The sequence below is a fragment of the Chionomys nivalis genome, chromosome 13, assembly GCF_950005125.1.
Source record: "Chionomys nivalis chromosome 13, mChiNiv1.1, whole genome shotgun sequence".
Taxonomy (NCBI): domain Eukaryota; kingdom Metazoa; phylum Chordata; class Mammalia; order Rodentia; family Cricetidae; genus Chionomys; species Chionomys nivalis.
In genome coordinates, this window is record NC_080098.1 from 63,945,338 (window position 1) to 63,968,389 (window position 23,052).

Below are 23,052 nucleotides of genomic sequence, written 5' to 3' on the forward strand. Positions count from 1 at the left end.
TATTCATGTAACATTCTAGTCAATTAAAAACTCATTCTGATTTGTCTATATTATTCATAAGAATAAGAAATATCTAATAGACATAATAGGCAAAATTGTAGCAAACTCTATAAAGTCAAAACCCCAATTTCCTTAATCAATAGACTATTAATAAAAATACATAAGTGAAATTCAAGATTAAAACAGATTTAATATGCCTAACAAAAAGTGACAACATAGTGACACCTTTTGGATCCTGATACAAATGGTAAGTAAATACATTTATGGGACATAGGTATGAGATAGTGAGAATTCTGAACACTATTTAGAAAGCTGATGATACCATGAGTAGTGATGTATTTACTAAACAAAGGGATACACACCCACTGTGAGTGCAGAGGAAGTGAGTGACATAACTGTCAGCTGGGAACTGTGCATGTGAGGGGTGACATGGGGGATGTGAACCCCTCTATCTTACTCTTTGTACTTCTGTGATTTAGGAGTTTTCCCTAATGAGAGTGGCACTGTTCAGAATTGTTGTTTATAAGTGCTACAACCAAGACATAAATCTAGGTTTGTCTCACCAGAAAGCTAGTTTTTTTCAAACGTTAAGTTTGTTTTTTTCTTTATTAATTAATTAATTAATTTATTTATTTTTTGGTTTTTCAAGACAGGGTTTCTCTGTAGTTTTTTTAAGTTTGTCCTGGAACTCACTATGTAGACCAGGCTGGCCTCAAACTCACAGAGATCTGCCTGCCTTTGCCTCCTGATTACTGGGATTAAAATTAGCTGTACTTATATGAGAAAAATATTAATAAATTATTCAATTAAAACATTTGAAAAACTTAAAAACATCAGCTTCTTTATTGATCAAAATGATCTCCCTCCCTGGAGCATTCGGGAAAGTGCAGAGGGTTCAGGTGTCCCTGAAACCTGGATGACTGGATTCAGTAGGTGGAGCCCTACTTTTCTCCTGGGTAATGAGTTTACCCTATCAAAGCTAACAGAACCTCTCCAGAAAAAAAAAAATCCACTAGAAGGTAACTGTGATAAAGAAAGGAAGAAGGAAGGAGGCTTGTGTGACTGTTCCATTTGCTGCCTGAGGTGATGCAGGGAAGAGGACTGGCGCAGACAGTGTCCACAAACACTCGGCAGTTACCAGGGTTAACTCCTCTAAAGCCAGACACAGCGGACAGATGGAGGACCTACAAGGCTTTGGGCTTTAGCCATGGGAAACACTGTTCCTCTCGATGTGAGAGAGGGCCCTCCTAGGATGGACAGATTCCAGTAAGAACACAAGGAGCTGAGAGCTGACTGTTCCCAGCAAGCACTGAAGGCAACAGCTGCAGTCAGAGCTTCCTCCTTTACTTTCCTATCATCTCAGCCACACTGTGAGAAGAAATCCTACAAAGTCCATTATTCAACAGCATGAAAATGAACTTTTATGGTTAGAAAATCCTGCAAGATATTGCCAAGAAAATGCTCAACATTTCTTCTGGCTATCACTTGTGATGGCATCAAGGCCCACATTGTGGCTGAAATCTTAAATGCCCCTCACAGGCTCCTATGCTCAAAACCTGGTCATCAGTCTGTGATGCTACTGAAGGACAGTGGAACCTTTAAGAGGCGGGTGCTAGTGAACATCAGTCACTGTGAGCATGCCTGTAACAGAAATGCTGGGACTCTGACCTCTCCTGTCCTTGCTCCCAAACCAGTGAGCAGTTTCCTCTGCCATATATTTCTGTCATGATGTTTGACCTCATACAGGCTCAAATGGAATAGGCCAGCTGGCCATGGACTGAAACCTTTGAAACCATGAGCCAAATAACCATTTTTTTCTTTTGAATTAATTATAATTTTATTAATATAATATTTATTTATGTTCCGTGAGTACAGAAATATGGAGCTCAAATTTGCAGGAGTTGGTTCTGGGGTCAAATTGAGGTACCCAGGCCTGGGTGCAAGTGCCTTTACCTAGGGAGCCATCATCTCACTGACCCCCAAACTGATTTTTTCTGGGTATTTTGCCACAGTCATGGAAAGCTGCCTAGCACAACTGACAAGGCCAGAGTGGAATCACGTCATCCATTTCCTGCCTCAGAACCGCAGACGGACGAGAGGCAGGTACAGCAATAGGAGTGTAGGTTTTGGCCTTCTTGCCTGGGCAGCACAGGGAAATCCACACAAAAGCCCGGCAGAGTGGGCCTGAGCACTGCTGAATGCTTTGCAAGTGGCTCTTGCATGCACTGAAGGGAGAAGAAACAAACGGCTGGTTCGCAGTAGGCATTTGAGGGTAGGAACAAACGTGCAATCTCGGTTTAAGATAACAATCGGCAGACACGCACTGCTTCTAACATTTCTACTTCAAAAGGCCAAGAGCATTGTCCAGGGTTTGTAAAGGAACTCTACCAGGCCAAACAGAAAGAAAAGGTCACGGAAAACACCTGGACCTGGGCCTCAAGCGAAGAATAGAGCTTTTTCTTTCAGATACTTTCACATAATCACTTTTATTAAGCATTAATTTCCACAGAGACACAAAGTACACTAAAGAGATTATTACCATCCATGTTTGCAGCGGCATACCCACTGTTATTCACCAAAGTGGAAATGGCTTTTCATTCTGCGGCAAGACTCCTGCAGCCATAGTTGTCTGCTGGAAAATGAAAAAAAAAAAAAAAAGATTATTGCTGAACTAATCAAATTTTTTGAAAAAATGTTTATTGCTAAACTAATCATGTCAGACACCTGCTGCCCAATGTGGCAGCCATTAACTATGTGGCCCTTTCTTCTTCTCTTCCTTCTCTGTGTGACTGAACTCAGTACTCCACTACTGACCCACATCCCCAGATGTACTATTGGAAAACTTAGTACAAAGAAGGGTAAACTAAAGTTGGGTGGTGGTGCACACCTTTAATTCCAGCACTGGGGAGGCAGAGGCAGGCAGATCTCTGTGAGTTTGAAGCCAGTCTGAGTTCTGGAATTCTGTAAGTTCTAGGACAGCCAGGGGTATATAGACCCTGACTCAAAAAAAAAAAAAAAAAAGGCTACTGTAATAACTTTTTCTAGCCAAGGTTGTCCTTTGCCCTCCCCATGTGCCCTGACATGCACACGTCTGCACTCTCAGAGCACACACATCACACAGATACCAAAACAACTAAAGACAAACCTAGATACTGGTATCGTAGAGAAATTCTTACATTTCTGCTTACAATTGTTATGTTAAACTGCTGAAAGCTTTTCTTTGTCACAATTAGACTTAATGTTTTATGTTCCTGAATTTATACTGAAAATTCACACAAAAATGAAAATGAAAAACTGCCCATATCTGATTTCTGTGCCCAGTTTTTTTTACTCACAGTCACACACTTGGGTACATTTTGATTCCTTGGGAAGAGAAAATATTCTAGCAGGAAGAAGGGGGTGTTCTTGCCTTTTAGAATGCAATATTTTCCATCATAGTGACTTCTTAAGCACAATCTCCATTCTCCATATATTCAGGGTGCTAGTTACATGTCTCTGGCTGTCATCGTGGTTACATGTGTGGTGTCGAAAAGAGCCAACCACACAAGGGAGGCCAGAGAGGAGGATCTCAAATTTGAGGCTATGAAATGAGGCACTATCTCAAAATGAGCAAAAATCCCCAACCAACCAACAAACCAACCAACACTCTTGCCTGCTGTGCAGCACTACAAGCTGAGTTCTGGCAGTGCACAGCTCTTTTGATACAGGGGATCAAGGCTGGGGATACAGTTTGGTTCAGTGCACTAGCCTAGCACGCTGGAGGCTGGGTTCAAACCCTCTCACTGCAAAAAGCCTCCACCAGAACAAACAAATAGTGTACAAGAATAGAAAGCCTGTCTAATTATGGGAGTTATACTGTCAATTCTCACAGGTCTGAGATATGAAATAATAAGTCAATGCAAGAAACAGAGTATACAGCCTTCAATGTCTGACAACAGAAAGTCAGTTCTGCTTGTATCTGATAAGCCTACAGTACACTATGCAGAATCCTTTCTCAATCTGCCCTTACCTGGGAATCTGGTGCCTGAGTTTCACTGCTTTACAAATTTAAGCTTTCCTTGCCGCCCAAACACCTGTAATCTTCCTCCTTGTTTTCCCACTTTGAGTCCCTTCTCATCCACCTTCCTCAAAGAAATCCTGGTTAGTTTTCCAACAGATCTTGACTTTTTCTTATTAAAGAATTTATTATTCCTAAAAAGGAACTTTTCTTTGAAATGTTTGTTGGGGCTGCCCCTTCTTGGCCTTGGCTTTGGGCTAGTTTAGATGTACTGCTAAGGCTAACCTTTTCTATAGGTTTGCCCCCAGGTGTCCAGAGGCCTTCCCATTCTAGCTGACAGAGCAGAACTACTTGGGGCAAGTTCCCCAACTTGTATTTTCCTGGTCTCAGATGGTTTATACAGATCAGTACTCACCAAACTGCAGTTCAGCAAAGCTGAAGACCTTCTCGGGTGGGGTGTCCCTCCCCTCTCTGGGAGACCTTAACTATGCAAATCCTAGCTACTTTGGCTCCACTGAGTCAGCCCTCTATGTATCTCTGGGAAGACCTGGTCCCTCTCTAAGCCCAAGTCTGGAACTGTCCCCAGGGAGGCAGCTGGTGCAACCTTAAAGTCACCATGTTTACATCTCTAAGAGACAAAGCCATGGGCTGCCTGCTTTCCAATCATTTTTTATAAAGTTGTCCAATATTTTAGTTAAGAATACACATCTGCCTTATTTATGTGTTAGGAGCAGAAGTCTCTCCACTCATCTCTGAAACTCAAATCTGAGATCTCTGAAATATTATCTACTGTATGCTTCTTTGCATAGAAATACAGTATAGTTATGCATAATTGCTGATCAAAAATATCAAGATTTAAATATACTATCGAGTCAGAGTTCTGTGTTTAAATCTTATTCAATTGCCATCTATATGAACTAGTCTGAGCTTTGATTTCTGTTGCAGAATGATTATGTGTGTACTTTCAGAGGTTGTAAGGAAGAGAAAGACTGTGTGTGCGTGCATGTGTAAACGTGTCTAAAGCAATGCCTGACACAAAGGAGATGCTTGGTATTTCACTTTGCAAATCAATACTGTAATTTTTTTCCATTCCCTTCCTAGGCTATCGTCATTTTGCTCCTTCCTTAAAATAGTCTGTCAGCGGCTCTCAGCATTACCTGTCTAATTGTCCTGCTAATGGTGACAGCTGAGCTTCCAAGAAGTCTTAAGAACACGCCAGCTCCATTCACAGCTCACCTACTCGTGTGCCTAGCTGCAGGACAGGAGAGTTTCGATTTTAATCCTGACATTTTACTCTTATGTAACTTCCTGACTCAATGACAAAGGTTTTGCTCACTCTGTCCCACAGTTTTTTCATCCCTAACCCGCCCCCCCCCACATGACTCAACTGTTGGAATTAGTCACACATTTCACTAATTAGTACCTACTACTTAAAACTTGAGTACAGCGCCAAACTATTACTCACACGGTCACAACAGTCAGGAAGTAATTTTCTACTTCATAATCAGTTCACTTCACAGAGACCAGGCTGGGAGACACTCAGGAACCTCAGCTCTCTTCTGTGCTGTGGAGGCAATGGTGTTTTGCATATTTCTTCGAGAGACTTTGCACTGAGCAAGTGCTATAACCTTTCCTTCATGCTTCCAGCTCAAGCACTCCACTTGGGAATGCATCAGGATGACCCTGGGTACCTGAGGAAGGGCAGATCCCTTCTTGTTCCCACTTCCAAGGTGTCTGAGTTCTGGAGGAGCACAACACTCACATATTACACTCTTGTCATTCTGATGTGTGAGGTCTGTGTTCACTCTTATGGGCTACACTGTCAGTCAGTATGGTAAGATTCTAGACAACAATCACAGATGCTCAAGAATGTAAATGAATTTATTCAAGTCACATAAATATTATGGTGCTCAAATGGAAGTGATGGAGGAGGGTCAACTGTCTATTTGTTACTTTCATTAGTTAATAAAGAAATTGCCTTGGCTTTTTGATAGGGCAGGATTTAGATAGGTGGAGTAGACAGAACAGCTGGGGACCTAGGATTCAAACATCTGAGTCTATGCAGGACGTTCTCATTCAAACCACCATAGTCCACTCCCTGCGCCACCCCCTAGGTTGCTGACCATATCATAACTCAAAATGTATTTAGTCCAACATCAAAAGTTCCCATAATCTTTCATATTCTCAACACTGCTTAATATCTAAGTCTAAAGTCTCTTCTGAGACCCAAGGCAACTCCTAATTGTAACTCTCATAGAGCTGACAGTGACCTTGAACTCCTGACCCTCTAGCTCCATCTCCCAAATACTAGTATCACAAGCATATGCTACCATGCCTAGCATGTCACTCTATTTCCAAAAACCCTTCACACAGCCACCTTAAAATTTAAATCATCCCAAATTACAATATTTCTCAATAGGATCATGGTAAAAAAATACTCTAGAATACTAATAATTTATCCTGTTTATTGTCTGCTTTTCCTCTTCTATAATGTAAACTCATAGAAATACATTTTCTGAGGAGGATCTGCTTTGCCAACATCCGAATTTCTAGAACCTACGCTGGAACCTAGCACATAACAAGGACTCAGGATTAGGTGAGTGCACAGTGAACATCCAGTAATGGGAACACGCTCCACTACTTGAATCTCCATTTTCCATCTATAAAGCAGGAACTGTATAACCACGCCTTACTTGTCTCAGTGGCCCTGAAAGCATATAATTGTGTGGCAGAACAATGCAAATACAAGATGTTTTATGATGCTTTCCTGAACATATTCAAGTTTCTAATTTCTTGTAAATCTTTTATCTGACAAATTTGTGTTCTAATTCCTCGAGGGACTGGATCTGCTTTCCTCTCAGTTTCAGCCCATATTTCCTCCTTGCTAGGATCTGCCCCCACACTAAATGCCAAATTACATATTTTACTCATTTCTCCTTATCTTGTAGGGCTGAGTAAAGGTTTACCTAGGTCTGGGTAGGCTCAGGCACTATGAAAACAGCCCTATCTACAGTCCTCAGAGAGGGGGCTGAAGGCCACCTTTTTTTTATATATATATATATTTATTTATTTATTACGTATACAATATTCTGTCTGTGTGTATGCCTGCAGGCCAGAAGAGGGCACCAGACCTCATTACAGATGGTTGTGAGCCACCATGTGGTTGCTGGGAATTGAACTCAGGACCTTTGGAAGAGCAGGCAATGCTCTCAACCTCTGAGCCATTTCTCAAGCCCCCTGAAGGCCATCTTAAAAAGACAATCTATCTGGCAGTTTGCTACTAACTTCACTGGCTTCTGTGATCTCACACTTTAACTACACCTTAGGGAAGACTGCAAGGCTCCCAGGCGGCAAGTCACACAGCACAGAAAAATAACACTCCAGAAACCCTATTTCACCCTTTAAAGAACTATGCTGCTCAAGTCATACTCTGCAGACAATACTTCAGGACAAGACAAATGAGGTAAACTGGTAGCCATAGCTGAAGCTGTTCCACACTCCCTTTTCCTGCTAGTATCTGCACCTGGCAAGTTATCCTCCAGGTCGGAGCCAATCTCAAATTAAGGCACAAACACTTCTGAGATCATCAAGACAGACAACTCCCAGCTCAGCACACATCAGAATGAGCTGCTGGGCTGGGGACTATGGTTCAGCATTTGTCTTACACAGTTTCTAGTATCATAAGTAAAAAGAAACTGGTTAAATGTTATAAAAACCCAATGCTTGCATCCACCCTCACTTCAGACTCAGAAGGTCAGGAGCTGAGAGCCTCTAACTGGCTCCGTGGTGCTCACATATTCAGAACCACTGTAGCAGGCAAGAAGTCTACACACACCTAACAGATTTACATTTAAAGAGTTTGTCACGGAGGACTGCTGCCTGGCTTTCTTCAGCTGTCAACATTAAACATATTTTACAGTTTCTAAGCCAATTCTCATAATATCATGAAATATACTGAGAAGCCCCATATCTTCAACTAAATCAGGAAGCTGGCTAATATTCCTGGGTGAGATTTGGGTATTAATGTTCTTATTGAGTTTCTATCTTAAACCAAATTGCCTGAAATTAGGAAATTGCTATCAGACTGATGTCAATAAAACCAGACTGCTCAAAACATGGGCTACTTTTTTGGTCAAGTACCAGATACCATGTCTCTTTGAACATCATTATGTGAATTGCTATCATGTTCATTATTCAGATATCCCTTTTAATATATTTTGATATATGATACTATAACACTTAACTATATATCTATATATGCATATCTTCACACACGTTGTGACTTTTCAGCTTTTTTCAATCACCTACTGTTCATCATGAAAAGCTCAGCATGCTTTGTTATTTGCTTTTCTTCTGACTGCTCATTTCTAGACTAGAAAGGATACGGAGACTTTTTACCCATTTAATTCTTGACAAGGGAATATGTGAAATGCATTTCAAGTGACTTAAAACATGTCAGGAATGTGCTCCTAGGGATTCCCAGAATGAGTTAGACCTTCCACAGCAGGACACACAGGACATCTGGTTTAAGCTGAGCTCATTTACTAGCCTTTCCTTCTTCCAGAACAAGGTAAAGGGTTGCAGAAATTTTCAAGAGAATAAGCACACTCTGGGGGCCACAGAGCCTTCTGCTCTTCCCACTAACCCAAGTTCAGTTCCCTGCTCCATCAGTAGCTCACAGCTGCCTGTAGCTACAGTTTCCGAGAATCCAATGCCCTCTTCTGGCTTCCACAAGCACCTGCACACATGTGACAAACTAAAAGACACAGACTGACTGGCAGGCAGGTACACACGTGCACACACACACACACACGAAGATAAATATAAACCTTTTCTTAAAAGCAAGCACACAGAACAAGGAGCAGGAGTAGGCCAACTATCTTCACAAGGTAGCTGGAGGACAGAAAGCATATGAACATGAAGGAACAACACATGTCAAGCAGAGGAGTTCAGTCCAGAATGCAACCATGAAGAAGTTAATGACTTATAATTCATAAAAAAAAAATGGTACTCAAGCCAGCGGCGGTGGCACATACCTTCAATCCCAGCACTTGGAAGGGCAAGGCAGGCAGATAGATGTAAAGCAAAGGATAACCAGCCTATAGTCCACAACCCCAGAAAAGCTAGGTAACAAGGAGAACCCTAAAGAGAAGCATACATGGATCCCCCTGGGGAGAGGAAATAGACAAGACATCCTGAGAAAATTAGGAGTGTAGGGGTCGGGGGAGAAGGGAGAGCAAATGGGAGGAGGAAGGGAGAAAAAGAGGAGAAAGGAGAACATGAGGGAATGGGATGGTCAAGATGGGGGAAGGACAGAGAGGGAGAGCAAGGAAAGAGATATCTTGATTGAGGGGGCCACAATGGGGCTAGCAAGAAATCTGGCACTAGGGAAATTCCCAGGAATCCACAATGATGACCCCAGCTAAGACCCTAAGCAATAGTGGAGAGAGTGCCCAAACTGGCCTTGCCCTGTAGTCAGACTGATGACTACCTTGCCATCATAGAACCTTTCTCCAGCAACTGATGGAAGCAGATGCAGAGACCCACAGAAAAGCCAAAAGATCAGTCGAAGAAAGGGAGGAGCAATAATATGAGCAAAGGGGTCAAGATCATGATGGGGATACCCAGTGAAACAGCTTACCTGAGCTAGTGGGAACAGCGGGATAACCAGCACAGGCCCTCTGAATGTGGGTGACAGTTATATGGCTGGGGTAGACTGTGCAGCCACTGGCAGTGGGACCAGGATTTATCCCTACTGCTTGAAACTGGCTTTTTGAAGTCTATTCTCTTTGGAGGGATACCTTGCTTAGCCTAGATATAGAGGGGAGGACACTGGTCCTGCCTCAAAGTATGCTAGACTTTGTTGATTCTCCATGGGAAGCCTTACCCTCTTTGAGGAGTGGATGTGGGGATGGGAGGAGGAGTATGGAGAAGATGGAGGGAGTGGGAACTGGGATTGGTATGTAAAATGAGAAAAGATTGTGTTTTAAAAAATAATTTAAAAACTTTTTTTTAAAAGTATTGCATGCAATACTCACAGAATACAAGTAAGTTACATTTTTAATCAGACTGATACATAATGACCTGGAAATTTGGTTGTAACAAGTTAAAAGGTAAAATCAAGTTGCAGTATAATGATTGTTTACATCAGGAACATTTAGACAAGTATTTGGTAGTACACTCCATATAGGGGAGGGGAAAAATAAATCATGATATACAACTAAACATTAGCATGGTTAAAGTGAGAAACAAACAAACAAAAGGTCCTGGCTGTCGACATGGCTTGGCAGACAGAAGCACATGCTGCATAAGCCTGACAACACATCCAATCAGAGCTGACGCATGGAAGGAGACGGACTTCTAGTTATCCTCTGCCTCTGCATACATGCCATGGCGTGCACATGTGCACACAGTATAATGACAATATAAAAGTTAAAGTGTACAAATCAGCTCAGCAATAACTCCATCAAACGCTGGCAAATATTGAGAGTAATTAGAACACTCCTTTACTGGTGGTGAAATAAAATGAGGAGCGCTCAGCAGTGCCTAACAGAGCTGCGCATGGTCCAGAAACCCTGTTCCCAGCTGATGTGAAGACTCCATCAGCACCTGCCCGTGAGCCATCACAGCAGCACTGCCTATGACGACACAAAGCCAGGGCAGCTGCGATGTCACTGCTTATGTCATTGTTTATGACGACACAAAGCCAGGGCAGCCACGATGTCACATCGTACTAGGAATGCTGTTCTGTGACCAAAATGGAAGAGTTGTTCATCTGAGCAACATGGGCAGATCCACAAGAGAGCTGTCTCTCATCCTACATGTGTTCTGGGACCGTGCTAAGTGGAACATGGGTAGATCCACAAGAGAGCTGTCTCTCATCCTACGTGTGTTCTGGGACCGTGCTAAGTGGAACATGGGTAGATCCACAAGAGAGCTGTCTCTCATCTCTACATGTGTTCTGGGACTGTGCTAAGTGGAACATGGGTAGATCCACAAGAGAGCTGTCTCTCATCCTACATGTGTTCTGGGACTGTGCTAAGTGGAAACTCTAGTCTGAGAAAGCTATACATCATATAAATACATTTATAGACTTTCTGGAAAAGACAAAAACTATGTGGACAGAAAAGTAGACAGTTTCTGCCAGGGTTTTCAGGACGGAAGCTGAGTTACGACACAGGATTATTTTCAGGACCAGGAAACTATTTTGTCTCTTAGCGCCATGGTGAGGCTGTGTTTCTTATGGAGGTCAAGTTAGCAGTCCCATATGGTTCATGTACACCGAGATAGGAAATATCGGTGAAGAGATGTAGCAGCAACAGAGACTATGGACTAGAAGTTCCAGGTAAACAGGAAGAAGTGGATCATGTCTGCATTAGTCTGGCCCACTGTGGGGAATTCCTGGTAAGCTTAATAGAACAGTCCCACCTTACTGTAAGGATGTGTCTCAAGGCTCCTCAGTGAATGCCTGAAACCATGCACAGTAACAACTACAGATGCCCACTGCTCTTTTTAATACATACACATTTACTATAGACTACTGTAAAAAAAATAGGCAGAATAAAAGATTATCAATAGCTAATAAAATATAATTTAACAATATGCTGCTAAGTATATTAAGTTAGTTAAGTAGCTGTCTCAAAATGTCTTCTTATATTCAATCTACTATGTGAGATGATACAATGCCTACATGATTGAATGAAGTGAGGTGAAGGACACAGGAACTGTGATACAGTCATTAGACTGCTACACAAAGTACGCAAGTATTGCTATATAAGTGAACACAAGCATTGTGACAGCCTATGAATAGTGACTAATAAGTGGGTAGCAGTCACAGCATGGGTACACTGGACAAAGGGATGACTCATGTCCAGGGCAGGAGAGTGTGGAAGGGTGCAAGATTGCATGTCGTTAAGAATGGAATGCAATCTAAAGCTTACAATACTTTATTTCTGGAATTTTCCACTTCATATTTTCAAACTATGGTTAACTAGATAACTGAAGGCATGGAAAGCAAGACCACAAATAAGAGGAGATCAGTACTATACAGGCATCTACATTTATACAAGTTAGTATGTATACATATATTTTATAACTCTGCAGACAGTTACCTGAAAGCAGTGAAACTGTGATGAGCACATCAGAGCAAACCTGGTTCCTAATACCATTCTCCAACAAAGGGACCCTTGTTGAGATGACTTGTTTTAGGGCTAGAGCAGAAGATGATCCCAGATCATCTTGTAGTGCTACAAAGAAGAGAAGGGCTCAAAACTCTAGCAGACAAGAATGCCAAAGGAACGGAGGCCCAATGAGAGCACTCCTGATGACTGGGCTGCACAGGCCGGGGACAGAATAGCAGTGCAACACTGCCATCACTGGACAGCAGCCACAACCCCTCACACACTGGAATAAAGGCAGGCCACTCTGCACTTTTTCAACTTTAGATAACATAAAATTATGTCATTGTGCAGGTATATTTTTCCAAAGTATGAGAACAGCACATACACAACCATAGATCAAAAGGGGCAGACACAAACTAGCACATGTTCAGAGAGAAAAGACCATGATACAGGCACACATAAACCAATTCAATCTTATAAATACTTGAGCCCTTAATAGGCACCACAAAAATCATGAGTGGAAGTCAGAAGACGAACTCAAGTAAAGTTCCTTGCCTTCTACCTTGTTTGAGACAGTCTTTTGTTTACTGCTAAATTATGCCAGATTAGCCGATCTGTGAGCTACCATGATTTGCTTATCTCCACCTCCCCTCCTGCTGTAGGAGCACCAAGATTACTAAAGTTCTTTACCTACAAAGTGCTGGGGAATACAATTTTAAGATGTGTGACTTTTGTTTATACTGCATTTGTTTGACTCTGTAAAGCTGTGATTCTTTGCCTTAAAACACCTGATGGTCTAATAAAGCGCTGAATGACCAAAAGCAAAACAGGAGCAAGGATGGTGGGGCTGGCAGCTAGAGAGGATAAGCAGAAGGAGAAATCTAAAGAAAGAGGAACAAGGGAACAAGGAGAGGAGAACATTAGAGGCCAGCCAGCCAGCCAGCCAGCCACCCAGTCACCCAGCCACCCAGCCAGTCATGGAGTAAGAGTGAAAGTAAGATACACAGAAGTAAGAAAAGGAAAAAACACAGAAGCAAAAGGTAGATGGGATGATTTAAGTTAAGAAAAACTGGCTGGGAGACTTTAAGAAAGAATAAGACTCCGAAGGAGTGATTTATTTGGGAGCTGGGTGGTACCCCCAAAAAAGTCAAAAGAATAAAATAATCTTACAACAATAAAGCCATCTCCTCAATCTTTCATCTTAATTTAAACAATAGAAGAATATTTTATCCTGCAATTTGATATCACCCAGAAAAGTTAATTTTCTAAAAGTAAACATTTAGAAGTCTAAATTTTAATATAGAGAAAAATAGTTCAATTTTATTTTTGTGTTCATTAACTTGAGGAGTTTATCTGTCAAGAAGGTCTACACGATTTAATAATAATCACTAAGAATACAGAAATGGGAGGTATGGGCTAAAAGTAGAATTATCCTTCATATGTTTATACCAATTTAAATCATTATGGGCATTACCCTTTGAAATTCCACACATCGTAAGTAGCATTCTGCTTTCCATAGTTTGAATCCCATAATCATTTGCATCAGATAAGAGAGAAGGCCCTAAATGAGAATACTTTTCCCATGTGCATCAGGAACGAGCGGAGAGCACAGAAGCAAGGCCCTCCCCTGAGGCCCTTAGCGTCTGTTTTTAAACAGCTTCTGCACACAGGAAAGCAAATACTGAACTACAGTCGGTGCCTCTGTACAGTCCCTGCCTAGCACAGTCAGGCAGGCTAAGATGATGGCGTGATAGGACTTTTACAAGCTAGACTCTCATGACTAAAACTCACTCAGCTACTGGACAGAAAGACACAGCAGCCCATTAATAGTGTTCAATAGGACATAGAGAAGGTAGCATTCAAATAGGCCACTGACTCAAAGAGCCAGAAAAAAGAGAAGCATTCAGGAAATGACAACAGTAATGATAAATTATCTAATTAGGACAATCAGCATATAGGAAACCTCATATAAGAGGAGTTGGGAAAGGTATGTGCTGGTATTTAGTATATATATTATATTATAGTGCAGAATACTATATTACTATATTACTAAGGCATACTATTATGCTAAGATATGAAAAATCAATGTACAATAGAAGGTAAACATAAATGTGCACAGGAAAGGGCCTTGTCATGCAGCAGTCCATGCTTTAGCAGCCGGACACAGTCCTCACTTGTGCCCTGCCTGTCTTTTGTCCAGCAAGACCACATCCATGCTGTCTGTACCTCTCTGGCTTCTTCTGTGTGCTGAGGGGCAACAACTGATCCTGAGATCTAACCCTCCTTCCCTGTTACCCCCAGACTGAGGTCACTGAGGACTGAGAACAAGGGCTTGGTGCTAAGCAGCAGCCGGTCTGCAGTAACCATAAACTCAGGCCCAAGACCTGCAATCTAGCCACAGCAGGGGCTGGACAGGCAGGAAACACCTGAGAGCTGCCAGAGCTTGAAAATGGCAGGTAGGGCCATTTTTCTTCATTTGCGCTGGCTGCGGGGCTTGGCCCTGCCCTGTGTCACCTCCTAAGTTATGGTACCCAGTCTGGGGCTGAACCCTCAAATGCCAAAGACACTATAGAGGATACCTATATAGAAGCAGGCAGGCTCCCCTACCTTTACTCTCCAAAAGGGTGCTGCCTGCTTAAATAATTTAGATGAGGTTCAGACCTGACATCTCAGGGCAGAGGTCAGGATTGCTGTTTTTAACCTGTGAATTTAACTTTTGTGTTTTTTAAGTCACGACTCTGATACAAAGTTACTTAATGTTTGGAAAAGCCAGTTCTCCTTTTAAATGTAGATTACTAATTCACACAGATGAAGGGACAACTTGTAGCTTGTAACCAAGCCTGTTGGTTACTATGGAAATGGGGCAGTCTGACACTACCCCATACTCAACACCTGTGCTCAATAAACCACTCGGGAAATCACACACACACACACACACACACACACACACAAAAAAAGGAGGGGAAAAATGCTCCTTTCCTTATGTTTCTACATTTTATACAGTATCATTTGTTTAGTTTTATTATTTTGTTAAGATGATTGAAATAATTTATCAAAGTTAGTTTAGTCCCCTTTCTTCAAAAGCTCATGATGGCCTGGATATCTGTAGATATTCAAAGACCATCCATTAGATAGGTTAAAATATTTAGTGGCTGGGAGTATGGCTCACTGACAGAGTACTTGTCTAACAGGCCCCAAGCCCTGGATTTGGTTCTTAGCGTGGAAGTGTGGTTGAAGAAAATAATAATATATTCTACGTATACACATCCAATTTGCATAATGAGAGTGGTAGATTAAAAACTGCACGAAATCAATGTTTTAGAGTGTGCTCTTGTACTAGGCCCACTAGGCCAGGCCCAGCCCAAACGGTTAGGTTACCAAAATAAAAAAACAAAAAACAAAACTTGTAAAGAACCAGTCTTCCAAACAGAAGGTTAACAGCAGCCAATCAGAAGGCATTTGGTTTGTCTGAAATGACATACACAGAAAATCCCATCTTAAATCTGCAGCTACCTCTAACGACCAATCTGGGTTCCACTCCTTGCTTTTCTTTTTCTACTTATAAAGCCCACCTCTTCCTAGCTTTAGCTATAGGAGCACCTTTTAAATAAACAGGATGCTTCCAGATTCAAGAATGTCTAGCAGAACCAACTACATTTGCAAGAACACTCCGGGGCTGACTATACTTCTGACTAAGTCTTCCTTCAGGGACACTGCCAACAGACTCGCGCTGTCCTGGGACTAGAAAAGTGGAAATAGAACAAAAATTAGTGAAAGAAAAACCGCAGAGGTTTTTGGTCCTGGGTCAGCAGTTTAGGCTTCTGAATTTGTCCTGTGCAGTAACTTATTAACAGGATTCTTCTAGTCCCAGTTCTAGCAACAAAACACTGGAGTCATGTGAGCAAAGAACATACTTATTTACCATTTCTCATCAGACTAAAAATATGTCACAAAACATAATACACAGGCTGGCAAGATGGCTCAGTGGTGTAAGAGTGGTTGTCTCTGAAGCCTGCTAACCTAAGTTCCACCCTGGATCCCAGCAGGGAAGGAGAGAAACAACTCCTAGATGTTGTTTTCTAATCACACGTGCACCATGATGTGTGGACCCACACTTCTACGTACATACCGCAATAATAACAGTAACACAGTTTACACATATAATACAGAGTATGTTCTCAATTCTACATATCACAGGTGGAAGAGTGGGTCAGGTGGTGGTGGGACTCAGGAGGCACTTGGGAGGCAAAGGTAGGGGGATTTCTATGAGTTCCAGGCCAGCCTGGTCTACAGAAGGAGTTCCAGAACAGCCAGGGCTACACAGAGAAACCCTGTCTCAAAAAACAAAAACAAACAAAACAAAACAAAACAAAAAAGAGTGGACAAATACATACCAAAAGATTAAGAATGGGTTATAGATTTTTTATGCTCTTTTCTGATTACTGATGTTTTCTAAGTTTAACTATATATTTTATCTTTGAAGAAAAACATCTTATTTACAAAATATGATTATATTATACTTCATACTTCTTAGGAAGCAGTATTGGAAACAAAATAAAATACAGAGCCACAACACAATTTTTTTAAAAGAACAGGCAATTAATCCCTAAAATCTCTAGAACCAGGTATTAAAAATAAATATAAATAAATAAATAAAACTACCAAGGGCTGGCTTTGCAAAGCTATGAATTGAAATGCAAATTGTTTCCACAAGCAGACAACATCAGAGTCCTTCTTAAATACACAGGAATTTACTATGGAATTCTGTAGTAGGTACACTTACACCATTATCATATCTAGTATGCAGTAAGTACTCAAAATTTCTTGATGAAAGAATGTTCTGAATTTATATATATGTGAAGCAAGTTGGTTGTCGGGATAATGTCCTAATCACAAGGTGGAACAGGTGTGCGCAGAACAATGTTACTTGAACTATAATTAACAGAAATAACTCAGACATCATTTCCTCCCTGTGATTGTGGGTTTTCTCTTTATCTGTGGTGGTCAGCTCCCTTTGCTATATAAACATTACAGCATTCAGACGGGAAGGCTGGTCTAGAGACTCATGCTTACCCATTTTCAGAAAAATCCAAACCAGAGACAGTGTTTTGTAGCAGCCAGAACCTGGCTGTGTCACTCAGAAAGTCCTTACCTAACATAACTACCATTTTCTGAGATACCATTCACCTGGGTCACAGTGCTCTGAGTACTTGCACAAAGGGTTTGAACTCAGTCTTTCAAAGAGTAATCTGCACTCCCAAACTCTCTCTAGCACTCTTCGCAATAGCCTCCCTCCATACTGCTTCCTTCAGAACTGAGGGGGGACAGAGAACTTTGGACATGGGGGCAGGTTTGGGTTTGGAAAAAGGGTTGAAATGTGCTTTTAAGAGAACAGTGGGCCGGGCGGTGGTGGCGCACGCCTTTAATCCCAGCACTTGGGAGGCAGAGGCAGGCAGATCTCTGTGAGTTCGAGACCAGCCTGGTCTACAAGAGCTAGTTCCAGGACAGGCTCCAAAACCACAGAGAAACCCTGTCTCGAAAAACCAAAAAAAAAAAAAAAAAAAGAGAGAGAAAGAGAGAGAGAGAGAGAGAGAGAGAGAGAACAGTGATTTGAAGTTTATCCTCAGAATAATTTCAATTTGTTTTTCAGATTTGGAATTGTGATGTTCAAGCTCATCTCTGAGAATTTTCTAAATTTTTTTGGACGTGAATAACTTATGTGGTATGAGAGACGTCACTAACAAAGATAAAGCAATATAAAGACCATGACGTCATCTTGTTAGACTGGTGGCCTTATGGGTAAACTGTGGTTTTCAAACTCTTCTTCGTAGGGTCTGTGATTCACAGTGACTTTACAATAAGCACCTTGAGCCTGGTTTTTTGTTTGTTTTTTTGTTGTTTGTTTTTAAAAATATATTGAGTAACACTCAAGGGAGATCGTGTAACAAGTGAGAACGCAAATTCAAATTGTCAGGGTTTTCTTCAAGAGGAGAGCTATTCAACAATGCTCTACCATAACCCTTGGATTTCACCAATGAAGGATTTTCTTCTGAAGAAACCCATCCTCTTGAAGAGAAAATAGAAGCAGTGCTTGAGATGGGAAATTTGAGTCTCCAGGACACAACCCTGTGAAAGCATTGGGATCAGGTGAGTAATTAGTTATTGCTAAAATGGACTATGGGTTACCAAACGGGAATCGTCTATGAGATATCAGGCAAATTCCATGCTGGTCCTAGGTTTTCGGCAATGCCTGGGTATCCATGCTGTTTAAAAGGTCACAGGTACTTGGCTACAGCCGCACAGGGGATCTAGAAACCACATGATTCTGGGTGAGCGGTTTGGAGATATACATTCGTGTTTAAATCCTATTTCTTTTAGTTACTAGCTCGGATTGTGGCAAGTCACCCAAGCCTTCCATTCTCTCAGAGAAAAACGAAAATAAAAAACTAGAATGATTTTGTTGTTAAAAAAGATTGTGCTGAGTGCAGGGTGGGGGTGAGGAGTGGGTATACATGGATGTCTACATGGACACAAAATTCTAAAATGCCCATGATAATGGCTTCTCAGGTTCTTTCAGCTCTAAGTCAATAAATGATAGTTCGTGTTCATTAGCATAGACAGCACTTGCGGAATATTTGATCAGCTATGTCCCTAAAGTACTGTTTCTCAATCCCCCCCAGCCTATCCCCGGGGCCTTTCTTTATTATATTTTCTTTTCCATTAAAATTTAATACCACAGGTGCTGTGTATCTATGCTGTGGTCCTCTGAAAGGCCACAAACCCTGGGTTATATAAGACTTCACACACACATACACACACCACACACACGAACAGGGGCATCATTATCAATGTTGAGAATGCACGTCAGAGAGAAAAGTGACTTGGACAAGGTCAAGGGACTCATTTACTAGCAGAATTAGGTCTGAATTAAGGATCACAAAGTGGTCGTCTGATACCAGCTTGTGACTGTCTTGCTTGGTGTATTTTTTTTTAATGAAAAATTAGTTACGGATATTTGCTAATCAAGAGATTTTCAACTAAAGCACCCAGGCATCCCGCTGCTCACGAGACATCGGAGCGTCGCCCCTCTGAGCTGGACGGAGGGGCGCCCTCAGCCCGGTGGCCCTGAACCCCGCCCCGCCCCTAGGGATGCGCCTACTACACGCCTCCCTCCATCACCCGCCGCCTTAGGACATCCGTCTGGGGGCCGCTCGGCGGGCGCCTAACTGGCTGCAGGTTCCGAACCTCTTGGCGCGCTCGCTCTCCGGCTTCGGAGCCCAGGAGCCGGCCGGTCGGTCTCGCACGTCTAAGGCCGGGCCCGGCCTCCCCGCCGCGCCGCGCCGCGCCGCGCCGCGCCGCGCCGCTAGCAGCGGGACAGACTCCCCGCCGGGCGCGCCACACAACGTCTCCCTCCGGCGCGCGCACGGGCCACTCGGCGGCCTGGCATCCGATGACGCCGCATCACCGGTGCTGCCTTGCGCGCGCCCGGCCCGCCAGCCAATAGCCGGAGCCACTCTGTGCACGTGACACTCGCCAGCCAATGGCGGCTCGAGGCGACCCGTGACGCGCGGGATGGCTCCGAGGGGTTTCGAACCTGGCGCGCGGCTGGGAGGCCTGTCTGGGGCCGTGTGGTCTCGCGGTCCGCTTAGGCTTGTGCGCGGAGGATCTTAAGGGGGAACGGCTGCCAGCCTGCAACATAGGGGCAGCGACTCCCCATAGCGCCATTCAAAGTCGCAGGTGAGGAAGGAGGAAAGCCCTGGGGCTTCGCAGACAGAGCCATGTGCTCCGCGGCAGCTCCCAGCGAAGAAAAGCCTGTATTATGCATCTGATGTTTTTAATGTGCAAAAGAAATATAGTAGAAGTATTGTCTTGTACAATGACAGTTTAAATATCTGCTCTAGTACTGTACTAATAGGGGAAGTTGAATGAGAGAGAGAGAGAGAGAGAGAGAGAGAGAGAGAGAGAGAGAGAGAGAGAGAGAGAGAGAGAGAATTGGCTCTACCCAAGGATCCAAACGTTCTACTTTGTCACCCTTAAAAAATTAGTCTTCCCTTATCCTCTCTGAGGAAAGGATGGAGGTTGGGTGGAGGGAAGGTGAGGGAAATAAAACACGATGCCTTTATTTTAATAAAGAAGGACTTTGCTAAAAGCCCACCCAATAACTTAACCATATTAGAGATCTCATATACTCAGACTCAGTAACACGGCCTCGTGTAGTTGAGAAATATCTTTGCTGGGCCCTTTAGTGTGCTGAAGAAAATCCCATACCCAAAGACGGAAGGATGAATCTGAATAGGCATCTGGCAGCTTCTGCTCCATCTTTGGTGTCAAACTCTGCAAGAAGTCCTATTAACTCGTACAGCTCAGTAGAAATCAGTCTTTCCAGTGCAGACCAGTTTGTTGGCAAGTGTTTGCTCCGTGGTGCCCTGTGCTGGGGATATTTTACATACATTTTTCTTGACATACATTTTCCTATTTCATGCCATCACTGGGTTTGTGGAGCACATGACACTGATGGATGTGAACGGTGATAAACTAGAACGTAGAGGGCTTTAGGTGTCCGAAATGACTGGTCTGCTTTGAATTAGTTGTACGGTGTTGCAAACACATAAACCTAAGGAATATAATTCTGTATACACAGTTAACAAAGTTCACTCTGTCTAAAGTTAATAAGAATCAACAACACCAGGCGATAGTGCCACACACCTTTAGTCCCAGCACTTGGGAGGCAGAGACAGGCAGATCCCCATCAGTTCAAGGCCAGCCTGGTCTACAGAGTGAGTTCTAGTTCAGCCAGACTACACAGACAAGCCCTGTCTTGAAAAACAAAACAAAATATCAACAAACAGCATAAGGGAAAAAAAATGTATCACCTTGTAGCCTAGGAAACAGGTCTTATATAAACATATAATACAAAAAAGATTTTTCACATTAAATTATCAATGCAGTATTTGAAAAATAAACATTTTTGGTCAAATGGAAAGTGAGAATTGAAATTGATTTGGTGTTTCTTATTACTATCCAAGGTCACAAATAGTGTCTATATTTAGGGTTTTTAAGAAGAAACAGGAACGGCGTTGGTGGTATAGTGGTGAGCATAGCTGCCTTCCAAGAAGAAACAGGAGTGTAGGAGACAGGGAGGGTAAAAGGGGAGAGGGAAGGAAGGAAGTGGAGTGGGGAAAAAAGTGTAGCTCAATAAAAACAATAAAAAAGAAGCAGGACTGCCTTTATGCTTTAATAAGCAGTACCTATTACATACTTATGCTACATTAGAAAATCAACAATTAGCCTTTGAGAAGACCAACAAGTATACAGATAATATGAACATGTAGAGATTGTTTGTATATGGGTTGTATAGACGAGAAGGAATCCATTTGAGAGAGGAAGAAGAGAGACTTGTCGGAGAAGACTTGCTAGGGAGCAATAACAGCTAAATCTCCATGCAGACTTGAAAGGATCTAGTTAGGAAGAAGATGGTAGTCCAATACCGAGCTGAGGTATTACCAAAGGATAGCATATCTGACTCATGGGTGTAAGGAAGAGGACAGGAGAGCAAACCGAGGGGCAGGCAGTATGCTGTCACAGCGTTTGTACGTTGTCCTGCAGAGTTTGTACTCTGTGGCCACTAGCATCCATTCTCTCTCTCCCTTGCTTTTGGGAGGATCCTTGTGTGCAGGCTTATGTGGCAGTATGATGCCCTGTGCTCCCTGCTGATGGATGGGTAAATGACCAGGTCGGCCAATCACATTATTTGCTAGAATAAGAGAAAACAGTGGGCTAGGAGATGAGAAGTGTTTAAATGCGCTGTGTGTAGCAGCAATTTTCTTACAAATCGAAGCATCCTAGACGGAGGTTTATAAAGACCCAGGAAGTGAATATCAGAAAATTTTTACAGGACCCACAAGGACCCTCATGGTTCTATAAGCAGTAAGGACTACTGGCAAGAACAGACGTTCTGCTCTGTAGAGTTGACTGCAAATCATGTCAGGTACTTTGGGGGTATAGCTTTTGTGAGTTGTCACCATGCTTGGTGGCACGGAGGAGACTTGTTTGTTTTTTCAAGACAGGGTTTTTCTGTGTAACAGCCCTGGCTATCCTGGAACTCACTCTGTAGACCAGGCTAGCCTCGAACTCATAGATCCACCTGCCTCTGCCTCCCAAGTGCTGGGATTAAAGGCGTGCACCACCACCCAGCAATTTTACTTTTAAAGCTTACCTTGGGATACTATCTACTGAGATTTTATATTCCAGTGGAAAAATGCCCTTCAGTATATAGTATTTTTCAGTATGTAATTGTTACTGAGCTTCTGTAAATGCCATCTCAATGTAGTTTTATGTCATTGAACAGAAACCAAAATAAAATGTTTAATATCAAAGCAATAAAACATTTTTCTTGCCAGGCAGTGGTGGCACATGGTTTTAATCCCAGCACACAGGATGCAGAGGCAAGTAGAACTCTGAGTTCGAGGCCAGCCTGGCCTACGGAGTGGGTTCTAGAACAGCTGGGGCTACAAGAGAACCCTGTCTCAAAAAGGCTTACTTGCATCTGTGTTCCTGCCAGTGTGTATATACTCATATGTACACCGGAAGAGGGCTGCAGATCCTGAGCTGGAGTTGGGGGCTGCCTGGCATGGGCCCTGGCAACCAAACTCCAGTCTGCTCTTCTACAAGAAGAGCAAGACCTCTTAATTGCCATGCTCTCTCTAGTTAACTTTTTATCCTCACCCTTTCTCCCTCCCTTCTCTGTTTCCCATCCCATCAGTGTTGCCTAGGCTAATATGTAGCTCATGGGCTTACTTGACCCCCAGCCTCAGCTCTGGAGCAGCTGGAACTGTACGCAGCACCATGCTCATCATGTCCATTTTACACGTGAGCAGAAGCTTAGAGAGACAGAAGGACCCAAAGTGGCATGGTTAATAAGGGGAGAAATGAAGG

At 42.7% G+C, this 23,052-nt stretch overlaps 1 protein-coding gene across 1 annotated transcript in view; it reads right to left on the reverse strand.

Moving 5' to 3' along the window:
* The window catches only part of Ptpdc1 (protein tyrosine phosphatase domain containing 1), a 53,406-nt gene extending 33,902 nt beyond the window's left edge, over window positions 1–19,504 (reverse strand). The window contains exons 1-2 of the mRNA XM_057788125.1: window positions 19,363–19,504; window positions 2,540–2,632 (exon numbers count right to left, since the gene is read on the reverse strand). Of these exons, the coding sequence (XP_057644108.1) occupies window positions 2,540–2,546 (7 nt within the window). The 5' untranslated portion in view covers window positions 2,547–2,632; window positions 19,363–19,504. The remainder of the gene's footprint in view (window positions 1–2,539; window positions 2,633–19,362) is intronic.
* Window positions 19,505–23,052: the final 3,548 nt, after the last annotated feature.